Source organism: Lipophrys pholis, assembly GCF_963383615.2.
Source record: "Lipophrys pholis genome assembly, chromosome: 5".
Classification (NCBI taxonomy): domain Eukaryota; kingdom Metazoa; phylum Chordata; class Actinopteri; order Blenniiformes; family Blenniidae; genus Lipophrys; species Lipophrys pholis.
The window spans coordinates 2,810,844-2,831,675 of record NC_137628.1 but is presented as its reverse complement, the minus strand read 5'-3'; the positions used below and the strand labels follow the sequence as shown (position 1 = coordinate 2,831,675).

The 20,832-nt window shown below is 45.4% G+C and overlaps 1 protein-coding gene across 1 annotated transcript in view; it reads right to left on the bottom strand.

Moving 5' to 3' along the window:
- The window catches only part of LOC308109767 (sodium/potassium/calcium exchanger 3-like), a gene marked incomplete at both ends in the record, with an annotated part of 40,571 nt that overhangs the window by 4,691 nt on the left and 15,048 nt on the right, over nucleotides 1-20,832 (bottom strand). Inside the window, 5 exons of the mRNA XM_080463571.1 lie at nucleotides 563-637; nucleotides 3,159-3,262; nucleotides 3,920-4,004; nucleotides 4,584-4,658; nucleotides 7,087-7,163. Coding sequence (XP_080319697.1) covers nucleotides 563-637; nucleotides 3,159-3,262; nucleotides 3,920-4,004; nucleotides 4,584-4,658; nucleotides 7,087-7,163 — 416 coding nt within the window. The remainder of the gene's footprint in view (nucleotides 1-562; nucleotides 638-3,158; nucleotides 3,263-3,919; nucleotides 4,005-4,583; nucleotides 4,659-7,086; nucleotides 7,164-20,832) is intronic.

Here is a 20,832-nt window from a genome sequence, read left to right as displayed (position 1 = left end):
CTCACATAATTAAAATTCGCATGCATGTTCAAGAGAAAACCAACATAATTTCAAATGGACACTCGTATTTAAAAAAAAAATAAAAAGCTTCATATGGGTCGATATTTTGGGTGGATTCTACATTTTGGACAAAGAAAAGATTAATTTCTCAACTCTTTAATCTCTTGTGGCTGTTCTAGGAACTAAAATAAATCATACAGATCACTTAAAAGTTGACAGATTGTACCTCATGCCCTGCATATTGAAATAGCTCAATTCAAATTTCCATGAAGAATCTAATCTAAACTTCCAAACTAACTGAAGCTGCAAAAGAACCAAAAAAGAAATGGACAGAAGCTGACAGAAATGGGTAGAACTGTTAAAAAAAACAAGCAGAGAAGTTGACAAATCTAAAGGAAAAGTGTAAAATTATATCAAGTCAATAAGTAATTAAAGAATACAAACACACGACGCGTGATGAGCTATTTAAGAAAATAGTAATGCTTTTATAATAACAAGAAGAACAGATCCCCCGAAACACACCCTGAAACACACCACACACACATACTGTAGCAGCGCTTACCGCAATGAGCGCAATGATTGAAAAAGTGTAAAATATGGAGTCTCGGAGCAGAGCCCAGTGTGAGAGCTTCACTGCCTGCAGTAAAAAAGAAAACACAGGTGAACACAGTGGCACCTGAGGAGCCGATTGCTGCTCTCACAGTAACTTATTCACAGTGAAAGTGGTGCTGACACGATGGAAAATGACAGAATATATTGGAACCAGAGAAACTAAGCAGGTTGAGTTGATCTGTTCAGTCGTTCTGTGGAGCAGAAGTGAGGCGGCTGTTTCTATCATTCGCCTATAGAGCCATCTGACTCCACTTTTAAGACGTTTCTATTTCATAAAGTTTAGAGTTAGAGCTGCTTCAGGACACCCGGGACCATTTTGTAGTGACGCTGCTGTATGTTTACACTGCTGGGAGACATTGAGATTCTTTCCTTTCTTCCTCTGCATACAGTGAAGTTTCACCACTGAATATCAGTTAAAGTGTCTCGTAGTTTTTACTCTCTATTTTCTTTCTTTCTACCTTCCTGCAAGATTTCAAACGAGCAAAACTGGAAGTTTGTGATCTGAGCCTCCTGGCTCCATAAAGTCTTCACCCAGTGGATTAGTTTACTATCTGATGTCAATCAGTCTGTTGCTTGTTTCCTCTCCTTTCGTCTCTTTCTATCCTCTAACCTCCGTCAGCAGACGAGCTCCATCTCCCGAGTCTGTTTCTGCAGGAAGCCTTCGCCTCTGAGTCTGGTTCTGCAGGCTTCTTCCCGTTTAAAGGGAGCTTTCCCTTTGCATTGTCTCGCCTGCTTGCTCATGCGGAGTTGTCGGTTTCCCTCTGTAAAAGTGCCTGCAGATGACTGTGTTGCTTTTGACTGGGATGTTCAGTCAGCAGACTGAAGGTGCTCAGAGGTTCTACAGGTATGTGGAACAGAGAACACGTTCTGGCCTGACTTCAGAAAGAGTTGATTCAGTCAGCTAGAGACAGACTCTCCTGTGTTTCTCCAGCTGTACAGAGGAGAACATGAAGGAGCTGCAGCAGGTGGTGAGGGTGGGACATGATAAACAGACCGACCCCCCCCCCCGTCTCCAAGCACTGGAACAATGCGTGTAAAGACTCGGACAGTCGGAGGCTGCAGGGTTGCCCACGTGCAGCAGGTGCTGCTGTGTTCGTGGAATCACACGTCCCTGTGACTAACAGCCTCCCACACGGCTCAGCGTGAGCTGGAGGTGAGGAGCAACATCTCCAACCAGCCACTCCCTGTGAGGGCGAAGTCGGAGCACCACCCAGCTCCTCGTGCTGCGTTGAGGGTCCCGCCGCCACAGACAGCCAGCGAGCGATCGCAGACCCCCGCTGCTGCATCCGTCCCTCCGCCTGAACGTCTCAGCGCGCTTACGTAACGCACAATCTGGGATTGCATCAGTGTTTGGACTCCAGCGCATCTATTTTTCAGAGCAAAGAGCTTATCCTTGTAGCTCCGCTCATTTCCATGTCCCCGCATGTCAGGAGGCATCAGAGAGAGGACACACACACACACACACACACACACACACACACACACACACACACACACACACACACACACACACACACACACACACACACACACACACACACACACACACACACACACACTCTATCCCCTGTAATCGGACTGCTTGCAGTCGAGCACAGAAAAAGGTTAAAAGAACAAAAACAACTTTTCTTTGACGATCTTTGTGATCATTTGAACAATTTTAAGGTTTTAATGCAGAAATAAAAATATTTACTTTTACAACACATTTTGTAAAGGCGTCGTGATACAATACCGCAATAAAAAATGGTAAATCTTAACTGAGGCTACTTTTTATTCCATGTTCTGTTGCTGTGTTTACTGTTATTGTTTATTCATCTCGCTGTTTATTCCTGTTGTTTTTCACTTATTTGTCTGTAGTCTTTAGCACTTAAATGGTCTTGTTCATTTATTGTTATTGTTCAAGTATTGTTTATTAGTTATTTTCATCTACTGTCAATCCCACATTCATGTGGTTTATCTTGTTGTTTACTCATGGTATTGTTTAGTTATGTCATTGTGTATTCATGACATTATAAATTGATGTTGTGGTTTTTTTTTCTGTCATTGACTATTCATGTTGTTGTTCTTTCATTGTTATTGTTTATTCCCGCTGTAGATTATCTATGACGCTTCTTCTTTTTGTTTATTCATGTCGTTGTTTTTATTTGTGTGGTGATGTTATAGTTTATTCATGAAGAGACGATGTTCTACAGATCGTTGAGGCAAAATGATTCATCCTGAAATACATGATGCTTAAAATACAAAGTGAGACTGAAATATAAGAGTAATAAAATAGCGTATATGACATATAAAGAGAATAAAAAGGTGAAAATGGGCCAAATCTGATCTTCATTGATCTGTCAGCGCTCGTTACAAGGTTTAAAAATAGTCACAGCAAATATAATAAACCTGAGAATGTTTGAAGGAAAAAACTAAAACATTTATAAAAATGATAAAACCTGCTGTAATGTGTGATTCTTTTTAGATTATTTCTAATTTCAATAAATCTCACTGAATCTATATTTGAAAGGTCACAGGGTCAGAGGCGAGCTGTGATGACATCATACCTGCCCGGCGAAGAAGCCGCATACGCCGACGATGCAGAGGATGTTGAAGACGGCCGAGCCCACGATGGTGCCGACCCCTACGTCACCCTTAGTGACGAACACACCTGAGGACACGCACGCACGCACGCACGCACGCACACACACACACACACACACACACAGACTGTGAGATCCTGTCCACACACGTTAAAACAATCTTTTTTCTCCTCGTCGTTTAAAAAAAATAAAATTCCGTCCATATGTCAAAAGCTGATGTAGTACATATGCCCGGCCTTTGGGTAGCGCTGTATCTCTGCCACAGAAATACACCAAAAAATGCAGAAGAAGACAGAGAGATTACTCCTGCTCATTCTCGAATTGGAGAAATCCAACATCCGAGCAAAAAACTGAGAAATCGACAAATCCAACATGTGGCCTTATTAAAGCGACTGGCATCAGCAGCTTCTGCAGCTCGACCTCGAGCAGGTCGTCCGCCATTGTTGTTGTTGTTGTGACGTCACAGAGAGGGTCGTGGGGTTATGGGGTGATGACATCATCGTCTTCAGCTAATGTTTGTCTTGTCTATCCACAAGTCAAAGCTGAGCTGTGTTTTCAAATTTCTCCACTCTGGAACCCGCTTAAAAAAATATATATGTTCTCCGGCTCCTACCATGTGGATGACCGGACAAACACAAAGCGATTTTATGAAGCGGCGTTGTCGTGTGGACAGGGCCTATGTGTATTTAAAGCTGCGTTTGAGTCTCTCAGGAGGGAATGCGTACCGATGATGGAGGTGAAGAGCTCCGGAGCCGAGCTGCCGGCGGCCATGAACGTGGCTCCAGCCACATCCTCACTCAGGTTCAGACGCTAAAAACAAGAGAATAAACATCAGGACAGCGATCACTTGTTGACCTTCGACCTGATTAGCCGAGATGGATTCTCCTGGATCCCGCTGGATAAGCCAGGTTTGTTTGTTGGTTGTGATTAAACTGCTTTGTGCTTTGATTTTGAAGGAGCCTGCTTTTGCCTGCTGCTGAGTGGGCGTGGCCACACTTGTTTGTCTTCACCGTGGCGTTTTGGAGAATCAAAGATCAATGAAAGAGTCTGCAGTGTTTCTTCTCTGACTTTTACAACCTAAAATGATAGATTAATTCAGTAAAAATCAGTTTTTAGTTTCTACGTTCGCTTTAAAAATTCCTTTACAATTTGTCTGATAATCAAAGAACCTGTGTGTGTGTGTGTGTGTGTGTGTGTGTGTGTGTGTGTGTGTGTGTGTGTGTCCTCTTTCAGAATGACTGAGGCTCCTCCTCCAGTAAACAGGAGTTTAGTGACACAACTTCACTGCAACCAACGGAGAAAAAGAGCTCAAGCTTCTTTGTTTTAATTCAGTTCTTAAATTATTAACTGTAATTTCCTAAAAGTGCTTGAAAGCAGCGAGCTGAATACCTCACAGATCTTCTCCAGGGACGGGACGAAGTAGTCGTCACAGACCAAGGCCAGAGCGCAGAACATGTAGACGGTCTGTGGAGAGAGAGAGAGAGAGAGAGAGAGAGAGAGAGAGAGAGAGAGAGATCTCATTACGAACAACGTTTCCATGAGGTTATTCAGACACATGCTAACATGTGTGAAGTGTCCACATGGACGCTGTCCGGCTGTGGCCGTGTTTACCCCGCTCCATGTCTTCACATTCTGTTTCAACCGAGTCCCGGAGCAGCGCGGTGCAGAACACCTCCGGGCCGCAGAGCCACATGAAATTTAAATGTAAATTAGCATGAAAAATGAAAGAGTGTGCTTCACAGCTAAAGACTCTCGGGTCTGATCCCAGGAACATCGAGCACGAACCATGAAACATTCACGGAGAACGGAACACGGGGCGATTTGCATTTTTAAATAGGGATGTTAGTCTTCACTTTTAAAACATATTGGCATTAAAAAGTGGTGGGGGGGTTATATATCTGCCCGGTGTTTGCACAACAGCCGACTTGAACATCACTTAGCACAAGCTAAAGAAAAATGAGCACAGTGGAGCTGCTCCATATTTCTCTCTCCATGACTTTAAATCAATTTATATATATTTTTTTCAGAGTTTAAAAGCTGCTGAAGTTGGACACAATTTAATCCGTGCAGTAGTCTGGAAGTTAGCGTTTAGCGCTCCTGCACCGTGCGTTTGGACTCTTCCAGTAACTTTCTGAAACCATTAAAGCAGGGGGTGTCAAACATACGGCCCGTGAGACAAAACCGGCCAACAACACAACACGCTCCGAGATAAAGGTTATTAAGGATTTTATGGCTCTATTTCCCCGGTCCGGCACTCTCAGGAAACTGGTCTGAATGTGGGCTCTGAACTCAATTGTATTTGACACCCGTGTTTTAAAGCTTCGAACAGTGAAGTGAAGCAGATCTTTGCGCTCATCGTGGTGATGTCATCTTCACAGACCAGATCCCAGCGGCTCAGGGTAAATGATGTCAAGCCAGCCCGAGCGCATGTAAACGCTTGTGTGGTTGTGCATTGCTCCAGTGGTTACACGATACTTTATTCAGATTATCTGGATAAAAATACTGCTTTTAAAATCACAGTAAATGACCCTCTAGCGCCGCTGAGTGGTGAACAACAGCAGGACATGTAAGAAGCTGACATTTCTTTTAGTCGCCTGCCTCCGTTCATCCTGATGAAAAGCTGCCTTTTAACTCTATCATTTATTTTTCATTTTAAATATGCACATTCCTTTAAAGATCCTCTGGGTATTATATGATTTTCATACTTTCAGCCTGTTTAAAAGTTCATATTTTATATAAAAGGGTTTTTCTGTTCAGGATTTCTTCCCTGTGGGCTGATTTACTGACTAGGGAGCAGAAACAAGCTATGAGAGTATCTGTGTGAGAAAGAACCTGAATTAAAGTCTTTCCACAAACCAGAGCAGACCTGCAAACGTCTTTATTCTGAAGGTCGTTAGATATTATCATCTGTACGTCCTCAGCACTGCGGATCATCCCACAAATGCATGTTTCCTCACAAACAGGAATCAGTTTAAAATAGTAGAGAGGAAGAAGGAGGAGGAAAGAGAGAAGAGGAGGAAAGAGGAGAAGGAGGAAGAGGAATGGGAGAAGAGGAGGAAAGAGGAGAAGGAGGAAGAGGAATGGGAGAAGAGGAGGAAAGAGAGAAGAGGAAAGAGAGAAGAGGAGGAAAGAGGAGAAGGAGGAAGAGGAATGAGAAGAGGAGAAGGAGGAAGGAGAGAAGATGAGGAAAGAGAGAAGAGGAGGAAGAGGAGAAGGAGAAGAGGAGGAAGAGGAGGAGGAGGAGGAAGGAGAGAAGATGAGAAAGGAGGGAAGAGGAGGAGAAGGAAGAACAAGAGGAAGGAAAGAAGTAGTAAGAGGATAGAGAGAAGAGGAGGAAGAGAAGGAATGAAGAAGTAGAAGAACAAAAAGGAGAGAAGAGAAGAAGAGGGAGAGGTGAAGGAAGAAGGGAAAAAAGAGGAGAAAGAGGAAGAGGAAAGAGAGAAGATGAGGAGAAGGAGAGAATGGAAGGAAGAAAAGAAGAGGAGGGAGAGGAAGAAGGAAGAAGGAAGAAGAGAAGGTTGAAGGTGGGGGGGGTCTAATGTAATCTGCGTTAATCTGGATTGGGATGAGATGAGACCCCCCCCCATGAAGCTCCTCTCTGACTCCTCGACGTCTGAAGGTCAAACAAGGATTCACTTTCTAAAATCTACGACAGACTTGGAAAACTGATCAGCGCTTTTATTTGGATGCTGAACTTCACTGTTGTCCGTGGAAATTATCAACAGGAAAGCAAATATAAAAGCTCCAATGTGTGAGACGACATATCAAACCAGCCCCAAAGGTTCACCCCCCCCCCCCCCCCACCCCCCAATCCCCCCACATGCCCCCCCCCCCGACCCCCCAAACCGTCCACCTCTCCCCGCAATGTGGCTGATCGGCGGCGTGAACTCACACAGAGGACGTGCAGGGCCACGGCTCCCTCCGTTCGCTCTTTGTGGGTGAACACATCTGTGGGGAACTCGTGGAGAGCTGAAACACACACACACACACACACACACACACACACACACACACACACACACACACACACACACACACACACACACACACACACACACACACACACACACACACACACACACACACACATTAGCAGATTCAGATGAAGTTCTGTAGACTGACGGGCGCCACAATTTCTGTGTAACTCCAGCAAAAGTAATTAATTTCTGATGGAAATCACATTCAATCTAATTATTCAGTTTTAAAATTGACATTGCAGAACATCAATACAGTTGTATAGAAGGAGCAGAACCTTTATACAAATTAGAGTAAAATAACCTTGAAAATGTTTAAATATTCCCTTAATTTTTTTGCATATGGCAGAGGGAAGATTTGTGTGTGTGTGTGTGTGTGTGTGTGTGTGTGTGTGTGTGTGTGTGTGTGTGTGTGTGTGTGTGTGTGTGTGTGTGTGTGTGTGTGTGTGTGTCCTCAGACAGTAGCAGAGAACAGAGATGAAGAGCAGAGGCAGGATGGGGAGAGGACGTACAGGAGGGATCGCTGTAAAAATAGATATGGGGGTATTTAGGGTGGGAAAGAGGCCGAAGCAGAGGAAGGTCATCGGTAGTTTCTCTGCACAGGAAGACAGGAACACAGAGAGAACCAGACTGAAAGGACCAGGAGGAACAAGACAGCAGGAGGAGCAGCTCAGGTAGTAGTGAAATAGGAATAATGTCTTATTGCACAGGTATCATGAGACAAGTAAAAATAAATTCTGGAAAAAAACAACAACAACAAAAAAAAAAACAGGCAGGGCTTGTCTGGAAAAATGTTTGGGAATTTCTGGAATTGCATTAAATTGGTCAAAATCTTACTTGCAAAACACAGACTATTCTGTTTCAATAGATATTTATGAATCTGAACATATGAAAGTCGCCTGTGGGGTTCCTCAAGGTTCCCTCTACGGACCTCTATATAACATTGAGATGCTCCCTCTTGCTCAGAACATCATAACATCTCCTGTCATAATGACGCAGATGACACGCAGCTCTATATATCAGTGTCAGTGAATGACCACAGCTCCTTATACCTGCTGAGGAACTGGATGTGTCACCACTTTTCATATCTTAACCCAGAACGGACTGCGGTCACTGCAGGGATTGTACTGATGGACCGGCATTGTGCTCTGGACTTCTCCTTCAAGACGGTCACTGAGGCTGAACCGACCATGAAGGAAAAGTACTCAAGGCCCCTGCATACTCCCTTTTTGAACCCATTAGAACAAGAAGAAAATTCGGCAGTGACGTCAGCCGGCTGCCGAAAAAAAAGCTTTATCGGCAGGACTGTTCATACTCCGATAAGAAGCTGTCGCAGGCCACGCCCCCTCGCAGCAGCCACACGTCTGTGATGCGGCGTTTAAACTTTTCAACTGCAGAGTTTATTTCTCGCCTCCAGTGCTTTCAGAAATACATTTCTCTGAACTTTTTCAGTAATAAGAGAGAGAGTTTTTGTCCGAGCGCCATGTTGGTCTGGTTTTAACTACAGGAGCTGACAGCTGTTCGTGATGCGTTCAGGTGCATCATGTAAAAGCCTGCGCTCCATTTTAACGAGCTGCGGGGCTCGTACAGTAGCGATGTTACGAGCTAAATATGATTAAAATATGACTGATAGTCATGAGCGAACTGGAACAGGCAGGAGCAGCACACGGCAGTGCAGAAGTTTCGGCAGTGCCGCTCCCACATAGTTCGGCCAGGGCGGTCGGCACAGCCCAAACAAATTTCTTCGGCCAGAAGGAGCTGGCCCAAGGAAATGACGTCATTTTGTCCGGCAGGACCCCACACTGCCGAACTTTCGTCTTGTTCTTTTGGAGTATGGAGGGGTCTTCAGCGTCACCATCTGCAGGGTGAAGGACGCAGGAACATCCACCAGCGACTCATGAAATCTTTGGAGACTCCTGAATCCAGGCTGAGAGGTCACCTGCAGGGGGCAGCAGGGAGACGTTCCCCAGATGTTTCAGGATTAACGCCTAATTTCTAGTACCTGTGCAAACGATACACAAAGGCTTTGTGTAACAGCGATCCACCTCTGTGTAGCCTGACGCACAGCTCCAAACATTTCTAAATACGCATCACAGCTACGTAGACCACGGGGGTTGTGATTGGTCGGCTCTACATGTGAGGAAACTCCACATGTGACGCAGACAACAATGTTGTAAACGTGCACTTTACTGGAGAAGCTCTTAAATTTTAGAGTGATCAGAACATACTGAGCAGGGGCAGGGCAACATGTTGTGGTAGCGATGCCGTCTACAACGCTTTGCACACATTCTGATAATATGGACGACATTGTGCGGGAAGCTAGTTTGTAGCTAGCCGCTACGGCTTGCTGGTTTGCACTCGAAGCTAAAATTCATAGCGTCACTGCCAATACCTGTGACAACTTGCTCGCTACAACCGCCAATGTACAACTGGAAAATGAACAACACCAACAAGTTTCATGGGGTTTTGCAACTTCCAAGGCCCCTAGAATTCTGTTGGTGAACTACGGTAGCACAAACAAGCTCGACGGAGGACTTCCAGCGGTGAAGGGACTGCGGGAGGGCTGCCCTGTCAACGCAGTAGTACATCAGCCTTAATGGAGCAAAACATCAATTCAGTTCAATTCAATTTTATTTATATGGTGCCAAAAAAAAAGAAAAAAAGTCATTTCAAATTACTTTTACAGTGAAAACCCAACAATTCCACATGAGCAAGCATAAGTGGCTGTGGAAAGGAAAACCTCCTGAAGACCTTGCAGTCAGGTCAAAAGGTGGCGTTTTCTGGTGGGCTGCATACGGAGCTCACTCTGAGTTTCAGCTGTGAAGGTGGAACCAGGGAGTCTTGAGGTTAAGTACTGACTGTGGGGAAGTTAGTCCCATGAGCACCATTGACGGTGTGCAGGTAGTGGACCAGACCATGGTTCCCCCCGAAAAACAAATTATGGATCCCTTGAAAATAGCTTGTGAGATTTAAAGTGTATAGTATTCCTCCTACAGTGACCTGGATTCTCCACACCGGCGATCCACTACTTATCCAGACAATGTACCTGCAGAAATCTTTACATGCAGCAGATAGCCTTCTAATCTTTGTCTATGTTGTGTCTCAAATGACAATAAATCCATTCTGTTTTCTTTTGTTCCGTGGAGTCTGACAACTCCTGCCTGATTGTCAGACCTTCGGAGGAGGTGATAGAATGAACCACATCACCTCCCACTGCTTCAGCTCCTCCACAACATGCTGCAGAGGAAGCAAGCGCTCCGCTTCCCTCTCTTTCCTCCTCTGATGACCAATTTCAGCGTGGTGTGCGGAGCTGAGCGGCTCGGTGCTCCTCTGCTGGAACTTTTAAAGTCTGACACAAAGCAGAGCGGCTTTAAAAAGCCACAGAGAGCTGCCTGTCTTTAATATTTACAGCCGCAAGCTGTAAAAACAACCCAGCCACAAACACCAGAGACGCAATGAAGAAACCATCCCTCCCTCCTCCACACACCTTCATCCAGCTCAGGGTCTCAGGGTGCCGACCTGACCACCGTGTCGCTCTTAAAGATTGTTTTATCAATCCAATTTGCCTTCGCTAGATTTAGAATATATTCAGTTGGAAAATGCTTATTTTAATCAAATAAATATCAGTGTCAAGCTGTTTTTGTCCCAATTTGACAGAGAGTAAGGACTTCACAGATGCTGGTGGTGCTCCAGTTTGAACACACGTCGGCTGCAAGATTTCCATTACTTCACTTACTGTTCAGTTTCTCTGTTCTCCTGCACGGTGCACAATCAGAGTCAATGCATCAATCAGTAATCAGCCTCCAACCTGTCGGGGACACAGTCTGCTACACGGTCTGAGCGGCCTGCGCACCGCCTGCGCACCACCCGCGCACCGCCTGCGCACCGCCTGTGATCTGCCAGCAAACTGCCTGCTTCACCTCCTGCCTTTTCTTGGCTGCAGACAGTCTTCTTCTTCAAAGCACGGTGGAAGCACCACCATGCTGCCGGGCTGCTTCGCTGTCTGTGGTGCTGAAGCTGCTGATCATATCAAAGAAAATAGGTAATTCGAAGACATTAAGGAGAGAAATGTGCAGCTTGAAGGCGTCGCAGTCGAACGTCAGAAACTAACGGCGGTGAAAGAAGCTTCTCAACCTGCGGGGCGAGACGCCATTCAGGACGTGTCAAACATCACAGGGGGGTTTTGTCTCTGTGGTTCTCAAAATTTGATTCACAGGTCAAGGGAAATCTAAATAAGACTCTTTGTTGAATCTCTTCCGTATGTTTTGCTTCACTGCAATGTTTCAGTAAATCAGTATAGAAACACTTCAAGCTGAGCGATGTGTTTGATTCTCTCATACTGTAACTGAACATTTATAGTTCAGGCAGCAACAAGAGAAATCTGGAGGTCAGGGGTCAGCCTTTTCCAGTTTCTATCATTCTAGTAAATAAATCCTTATTGAGCAATCAATAGTATAATCTTATTGGAATTTAAATAGTTTCAAGCTGTTTTCCTCCTTTTGTCTTCGTTATCGAGAGGAGGACCATGTCCATGCAGATCGCTGGTGTCAAGGCCTCCTTACATCCACACTTTGAATCCCAGTGGACACTCGCAGCATCTTTCAGAGCTATTTATATCCGACATGGAGATGGGGTTGAAAAGGTGGAGCAATGCTTGAGAGTCTCTGGGGAATTCCTGCAATCGCTGCTGTTTAAATATTAAAAAAAGAACCAGGGAACACCCCCCCCCCCCTCCCGCTCTGCCTCAGCTACAGCCTCCTTCCAGCACGATCTGCTTCATGCAGCGTAATAAGTACATGTCTACATATTCAGCCTAATGAGCACAAACCAGAGCAGATTCACTCATTCAGTTAAATGCATCTGTCAGAACAAGTTAAACAAGAAGATTCCATTAGGATGAACTGCAACACAGCGTTAGCTATTAGCTCGCTATGATAATGCTACTCGTTGCAATCCAAAATAACTCATAATTAAAAAAAACATTCTTATTAATTACAGTCATGGAATATATGTGAGACATTCACTCCATGTTTATATCAGCTGGAGAGCTGCTGTCGCTCTGTGTTCTGTATGGAGCCCAATGATAGCTTTAGCATTAGCTGAAGCTTTTACCTTGAAGGGTTGCCTTTCACTAAACTCCTGTTTACGACAGGAGCGGATCATTAATGCTGAACTAAACCAGACGGCAACATGAAACACGTCACACTATAAGAAACCACGAGCTTCTTCTTTCCACTGTAGCTGTGATTAGCATTAGTGTTCTGAAATGAAGGTGAACCTCATTTTCTGGATGCTCACTTCACATCCAAACGGTTAGCATTCACATTAGCTCTTGATGGTGCAGATTATAGAGCATCTTCCTCCCACTAACTGTTGCAACTTCAGCTAACATCCAGATTATAGAGCATCTTCGAGGAACAACCTTGCGTTAATTCTCAGTCACTTTATCTGTGAATGTCACAATTCGTCCCAAAAGAAAACACGACTGTGCAATCTTGACGTTATAATTAATGAGAGTAAAACCGTTTGACATCACAGCGCTCCTCAGCTGTGTTCGTACTGATGTCACTTCTGGGAGCTCTTACATAACAGGGGGTTAGCCCGGCGGGGGGGGGGGGGGGGGGGGGGGGGGGGGTTCGGAGGGCAGTTTGGGACCTGCGTGTATATACATGTGTATGTGTGTTTTGTGTGTGTCTGTACGCCAATTTTCTGCCCTGCTCCTTTCTTACTGATGATATAATACTTTCAGGCTGTTGCTATGGAAACGGGCCGGCACCACTGGCTAGATTTGGGACTGTGTGTGTGTGTGTGTGTGTGTGTGTGTGTGTGTGTGTGTGTGTGTTTACGCTGCTGTTTTGCGGTCTCCTGATGACTAAGCATATTATGTTACAGTTTTGGTGCAGGCCAGACCCGACCTCTGGAGTAAAAGGCTGAAGAGATGAAGAGAGGATTTAAGGATTTCACACACACACACACACACACACACACACACACACACACACACACACACACACACACACACACACACACACACACACACACACACACACACACACACACACACACACACACACACACACACACACACACACCCACGCCCACGCCCACGCACACACACACACACACACACTTACTTTGGAGTTTACTTGAATTGGACGATAACGTACTGAGAGATGTAAAGTGTCAGTGGATGGTGTTAGCCTTGAAGCGAACCCTTTTGCTTCCTAACTTAATAGTGGCTGCAATGTCACACTGAGCCGTCCTTTCAGAATGGTGGCCCAGGAGGGCCAACACAACAGCAAAAGCCACAATCTAAATTCAAAGGCCACAAGAGACGTTACCCCTCAATAGAAAGGTGCAGCGGTTGGAAGAACAGGCTTTGTTTCTGAGGGACAATATTTTCTGACGGACTACTTTACTTAATTTAATTACAATCGTCAAGCAGCAGCGTTACGCTTATGTTTCATTAAACTCTCCAGTAATCAAATAGTCCGTCAGAAAATACTGTAACCCAGAAACAAAGCCTGTTCTTGACTTTCAGCGCGTTGACCTTCCGGAGCCACCGTCTCCAATTCAGTCCAAATCATTCTGAGTGACAGCTGAACTTCTGGAACAGATGTGGTGGTTTGTCTCATTGTCCTTGCAGAAAGCGTGATGTATCCGGGTGAATTTCTCACTGTTATCGGGGAGCCATTCGCACACAGAGAGCTACAGTCGGAATGCTTAAACGAGGCCGCGGCGTGTGATCTTCATTAGCAGCTTTGTGCCGCTGCAGTGGTGATAAATAACAGCTGAGTGTGGCATTAATGAATTCAGGGCTCACAGCTCACTCTGAGGACGGACACTACCTCTCCCTCTGCGAACATCACACCGCCAGCGGCTGGACGACGTCCAGCACATCACCACCACCATCATTCCTCTTCCCCTCACGTCGGGCTAATTATACACAGAGGGGAAGGCTTTTTTCTTCTCATATAAAGTATGCTTGGTAAATCTAACAGAATATTGCTCCTAAAGCAGGAAAAATATTTCATCTAACGCACACACAGGAGGAACACGTTCCTCTAGTCACATCCTGTGTCCTGCTCTTCATATCTGTAGAACAGCTGTGAACACGGACATTTCAGCTGCACTCACAGTCTTCTGGCGTACGACTCTACCAGCTTGGCACATCTAAAGACTGAAATTTATCTTATATAAGCTCAGTCAAGTGGAGGGCGTCTGCGAACAGCAGGTTTACAAGTCATGATTTTCAATCGGATGAAGGTCTGGACTCTGACTGGTCCTTCTTAACACCTGAACATGTTTTGATCTGAACCTTTCTATTGTAGCTCAGCTGGATGTTCGTGGTCGTTGTCCTGCTGGTAGGTGGAACTCTGCTCCAGTCTCAAGTCTTTTGCAGGTTGTCCTCTGAGATTGCTTTGTTTTCACCTTCCTATCAACTCTGAGCAATATCCCTGTCGCTCCTGAAGAAAAGCATCCCCACAGCGTGATGCTGCCTCCGCCATGTTTCACAGTGGCGATGGTGTGTTCGGTGGGAGGTTTCCACCACACAGCATTTCGCATTTAGTTCAAAAAGTTCTGTTTCGGTCTCATCTGACCAGAGCTCCTTCATCCACATATTTGCCGCGTCTCCAACTAGTATTTTTTTCCATTTTCGGATGATGGCGTGCACGGTGCTCCATGAAGTGTTCAGTGAGTCTCAGAACAGGTTTTCTTAACCAAATTAAAAAAGGCTTTCTTCTTAATTTATATCAGTTAAACTCTTAATATGTTGTTGCCTTTAAAAGATTAATTTTTTATCATAATATCAAACTGAAGTCAACTCCTCTGCTTGAAAGTAAAGTTTCCAGCTAGCTTTAAGGCATATTTCACTTTTAAAATGACATCAGATTGTGATTCAAAGCAGGTGCAATGTAAAAAAAAAACTACACATTTAAACTGTGGCTTTAGAACCATCGGGATGTGAAAAAAACCTGAGATGCACACAAAGAAAATGTATTTTTATAATAAAAAGGATGATATTCCGTGTGAACACTTCCTTTTGAATGAATAAATCTTACCTCAGTGCACAGATCTGAAGCAGTTATACTGGGTTTATTTTTACTTCTGTCACTGTGTCTGTACTTTGTCCCTCAGTGTTTTTTCTCCTCGCAGCTCTTTGGAGCGTCCGGATCTGCACAGACACATTTTCATTTTTTTCCATCTGATCTCCAGATAATTAAAATTAAAAAAATAAAAAAAAGGCACAGCTGCCGTGTAAACTTGTCTTAGAGGGAATAAGTTCATCGAGGCGTGAAGCCATCGTCCTGAAAACAGGAAACAAAGACACTTCCCTCCTGATTTAGTAAAATTATTGACTTATTTAAAGCGGTGACATGAAGCCGCTCAGTCGTGAAGCCGCTTGAGGCTCGGAGATGTGGAAACGCATCTCCAAGAAGCTTCTTACGGACGTCAGCTCAGTGGCTCTCAGTGTGAGCTACTGATTGTGATGAAAGAAATGAGTAGAAGGTAAAATTAAGACTTGTTTTCTTGTAACACATATTTGTACGACAGAATTTATTGTAAGGTTTTAATGGGGAAAAATTAAAGATAATCTGAGAATCTGCTTGAGTGAAAGTGAAAGTGATGTCTTTTTTTAAATGGTGAAAACAACAAAACAGGATTTATGCAATGTTACTGCGAGAGAGAGAGAGAGAGAGAGAGAGAGAGAGACAGAGACAGAGACAGAGAAACAGAGAGAGAGAGAGAGAGAGACAGAGAGAGAGAGAGAGAGAGAGAGAGAGAGAGACAGAGAGCGACAGAGAAACAGAGAGAGAGAGAGAGCGACAGAGAGAGAGAGAGGCAGAGAACGACAGAGAAACAGAGAGAGAGAGAGAGAGAGAGAGCGACAGAGACAGAGAGAGCAAGAGAGAGAGACAGAGAGCGGGAGAGAGAGAGAGCGAGAGAGACAGAGTGAGACAGAGAGCGACAGAGAGACAGAGAGAGAGAGAGAGAGAGAGAGAGCAACAGAGAGAAAGAGAGACAGAGACAGAGAGAGAGACAGAGAGAGAGAGAGCGACAGAGAGACAGAGAGAGAGACAGAGAGAGAGAGAGCGACAGAGAGACAGAGAGAGCGACAGAGAGAGAGAGAGAGACAGAGAGAGCGACAGAGAGACAAAGAGAGAGAGAGAGAGAGTGACAGAGAGAGAGAGACAGAGACAGAGAGAGAGCGAGAGAGCGAGAGAGAGAGACAGAGAGCGGGAGAGAGAGAGAGCGAGAGAGACAGAGTGAGACAGAGAGCGACAGAGAGACAGAGAGAGAGAGAGAGAGAGAGAGAGAGAGAGAGCAACAGAGAGAAAGAGAGACAGAGACAGAGAGAGAGACAGAGAGAGAGAGAGCGACAGAGAGACAGAGAGAGCGACAGAGAGAGAGAGAGACAGAGAGACAAAGAGAGAGAGAGAGAGAGTGACAGAGAGAGAGAGACAGAGACAGAGAGAGAGCGAGAGAGTGACAGAGAGAGAGAGACAGAGAGAGAGAGGCCACATTTGGGACCTGTGGCTACTGCGAAACGCACGACGAAAGCTAACTAAGAATCGTCTAGTCGCACAGTGTTCTAACATGTAAACTCCACCTATTACCACGACTCCAGATCAATGAAATACAACAACGATGCTCCGGCGAGGGAGAGCCAGCATGTCAGGTCACCATCAACCCCACAGTCCAGGGTTGGGTACCGAGCCCCAGTAGATAATGTATGAACATCCCCAGTGAAAGAGCAACTGGAAATCTGCTGCACCCAACAAACACCAAAGTTGTTAAGGACCTTCAGACGCTCTGCCAGAGGATGTGAATACTGCCCTTGATATATCCAAAACAACCATTAATGAAACCAACACGGTGATACACAGTGCAGCGGCAGTACTTCAAGAGGAGCTTTGATAAAAGACAAGGTCCAGCATCCTCCATGGAAAAGACAGTTAGAGGCTGAAATAAAGGCGGCACGGAGAGGCGTCAGGCAGCTGGCAGAGATACAGAAAGGGAACTTTGTTGGTAAAGCGTCACCGAAGAAATACAACAAGCTCTCCATTCCTGAGGTACTTGAAACTGCTAAACAGAGGTGAACGGCTCAAACCACCCAGCAAAAGAGATACACCAAAGAGGTTGAGGCAGGACAACAAAATGGAAGTTCTCCACTGAAACAGCTGCTGGACGACCAAGCGGACATTGTGGTGGTCGACAAACAGCAGAAGAGGACTGCAGTGATGGATGTGTCAGTACCAGCTGACCCGCAACATCAGAAAGAACGCAGAAGAAAAGGTTGAGAAGTACCAAAGTTTGAAGGAGCAGATGTGGTGAGGTTGAATCTGTCCTGGTCCTCGTAGCAGTAGGAACACTCAGGGTAGTGACCCTCAAGCTAGGAGAGTGTCTGCAGCAGATCCAGGAGCAACGTCTGAAGCCTCAGTCCAGAAGAGCACAGTGCGAAAAGGAAGAGCTGAGAGACTGAGCTGAACCCCTCAAACCGACTGCCAGGCCTCTGGTAGAGGATCGGAGCGGTGGATTCTACAACTTTAAATAACTGTCAGGTTGACAGGTCACTTTCACCTTTAAACACTTTTATTTGATGTTTTTCAGCTGGTGAAAAAGCTTTGATGACTCTAGATCAGAGATACAGAGGACCCCCCACCCCCCACCCCCCACCCCACCACCCACACCCCCACCCCGACAGCATATAGTCCTCTGGAGTCACAGCCGTTAATCGAAGGCCTTGACAAACAGAGATGTCGGCATTCTGCACTCAGATAAAAGATTAAAGTTCCATTTCCACCCCCCAGAGGACGTGTGCACGCTCATCTCCGTGTGCTCCCCGTCTGTGTTCAGAGTGCACGTGGAGGGCTGCGGGGGGGTGGGGGTGGGTTGAGTTATGCACATGCTCAGTGTGCAACGCTGATATGAGCTGACACATCGCATGTCCAGGGCAAAGTTACTCTGCTGAGTAATGTGAGACATTTAAGGAGTCCCACACTTCTTCTACCTCTTCAAAGATGCTGAGCGAGCTGAATGTTGCACCCTGTCTTGACTTCCTCCTTTAAAAACGTCGACCTGAGCGTCTATTTAAAACCTGATCTGATCTTTTTATACGGCGCTTCCATAGGCTGACGTCACACGGAGATGAGATCTTTCTGCTCTGATATTTGTCTTATTGCCTGCATCACTCAGCGTGAGTCAGATCAGCAGCAAACTGATCAAGGTTTCATCCAGTCAGGAGGGAACGTCACCGACACACAGGAGAGGCGAACATCTACGAACATCTGATTCAGATAAATCATCGCTGCGATGATTCAAACCTGAAGTAACTATTATCCTAAAAGTAACTATTCAGACGACAATGAGCAACTAACCAGTAACTAGTAATCCTATCACTGACAAGTAACTCATGACAAAGTGGATGGAAGTAATGAAGTACCCATGTTACTTTAATAAGGAAGTACTTCCACCGTTAAGAGTATTTATTAATTTATGAACTAGTAAGTACAAAGAGAAGCAGCAGCAACAAAGCAGCTGAGATAAACTGCCAACATGCAGACAGCTCTTAGACAGAACGCTAACTGCTATTTAGCATGCTAATGCTAATCACAGGTACTGTGGATGCAGGCTAATGCTACTAGACATCATTCATGTAGCTGTCAGTTGCATAGTAAACAGGAGTCTGGTTGCACTGCAACTCATAAAGTGAACAATTTGAGCTCAGGTGGAAGGGAAGGGGGGAATAAAGACACAACAGCAGCTCAAATGTTCTAAGATTAGACTTTAAACACTGATGAAGCTCATGGTTCACGTTAGCTCCACTCACTCTGCAGCATTTCATGAGTGCTTCTGCTGGAGGTTTATTCTGCGAGAAGAACGTCTGCAACTTAGGCCCCTTTTACACAAGTGTGCACCGTTTTCACATTTTTTATTTTCAAAGTTTTACAATTACAGAAACACTGAAAATGATGTAGTTTTCATGTTGGGCCACTGGTGGGTGCTGTTGTTTGTTTTTGTGCTGAAACCACACACACACGTGCATTGAACAATATGCTATTAACATTGACAATGGGAGAACATGGACATACGCATGGACAGACGACCATGTTGCATTGTTATTACGGTGACTGGGAGTCATGACGCTCAAGAGGCACACATTGTTCTTACTGTCGCGATCTATGGCTGTGGTGCACATGCGCAATAGCTGCAGTTCAAAACGTTTTCAGTCACTCTGAGCACAGTTGTCATGTAATCAAACACCCAAAATTAATCAAGCTTTCCATTTTCATTTGAAAATGCCATGTAAACAAGGCCTTAATCTCCTGTAGTCTGTCCTCTCTCTCTTGTCATCTGTCCTCTCTCTCCTGTAGTCTGTCCTCTCTCTTTCCTGTAGTCTGTTCTCTTGCTCCTGTAGTCTGTCCTCTCTCTCCTGTAGTCTGTCCTCTCTCTCTTGTAGTCTGTCCTCTCTCTCTCCTGTCATCTGTCCTATCTCTCCTGTAGTCTGTCCTGTCTCTCTCGTGTCGTCTGTTGTCTCTCTCTCCAGTAGTCTGTTCTCTTGCTGCTGTAGTCTGTCCTCTCTCTCCTGTAGTCTGTTCTCTCTCTCTCTCCTGTTGTCTGTCCTCTCTCTCCTGTCATCTGTCCTCTCTCTCCTGTAGTCTGTTCTCTTGCTGCTGTAGTCTGTCCTCTCTCTCCTGTCATCTGTCCTCTCTCTCCTGTAGTCTGTTCTTTCTCTCTCTCCTGTAGTCTGTCTTCTCTCTGCTGTCGTCTGTCCTCTCTCATAGTCTGTCCTCTTTCTCTCCTGTCATCTGTCGTCTCTCTTTTATAGTTTGTCCTCTTTCTCCTGTCGTCTGTCCTCTTTCTCCTGTTGTCTGTCTTCTCTCTGCTGTCGTCTGTCCTCTCTCATAGTCTGTCCTCTTTCTCTCCAGTCATCTGTCGTCTCTCTTTTATAGTTTGTCCTCTTTCTCCTGTTGTCTGTCTTCTCTCTCCTGTAGTCTGTCCTCTTTCAGTTTTTCCACTGATCCTCTGCTCTTCGTGTGGGATTGCTGTAATTTTATACAGTTTGTGGCAACAAACGAGCCAGTGCTCGACAAAGTAAATGAAAGTGTGAATGAGATGAAGTCTTTTGAGGTGATGGTGTCAGAGGATTTCTCAGAGCTGCTGCAGCGTCACACTGCTGCTCATCAACAGGATCAATCAGAGCCACAAACACTGGAGCGCCGCTGCCGCCGCCAGGTCAGCAGGAAGCCGTGACTCACCGGTAAACAGTGTGTGTAACCACGGCAACGCACAGCTTCCTCCTCTGGTGGGGTTTAGTGTGTGTGTGTGTGTGTGTGTGTGTGCGTGACTCAGTGTGGTGGAAAAACGACATAACTGCTGCATTCAGAGAGAAGTGACTTTACACCCACCAGCCAGAACATTATGACCACTGACAGGCGACTGTCTGGAATCGATCACTGTTCAGGTGAACATTTAGCCCTCAGAGTTTCTGTCAGAGACAAAAACATGGCCGAGCATGACAATTTCAGCCCGTTTGATAGCGACTGGATCAGAACATCTCCAAACCTGCAGCTCTGTTGACATGGTCCAGGTCCAGGTGTCACCAGGATGCATTATGGGAAGAAAGCAGTGTGACGCTTTCGTCGGGGTGACCCTGGGTC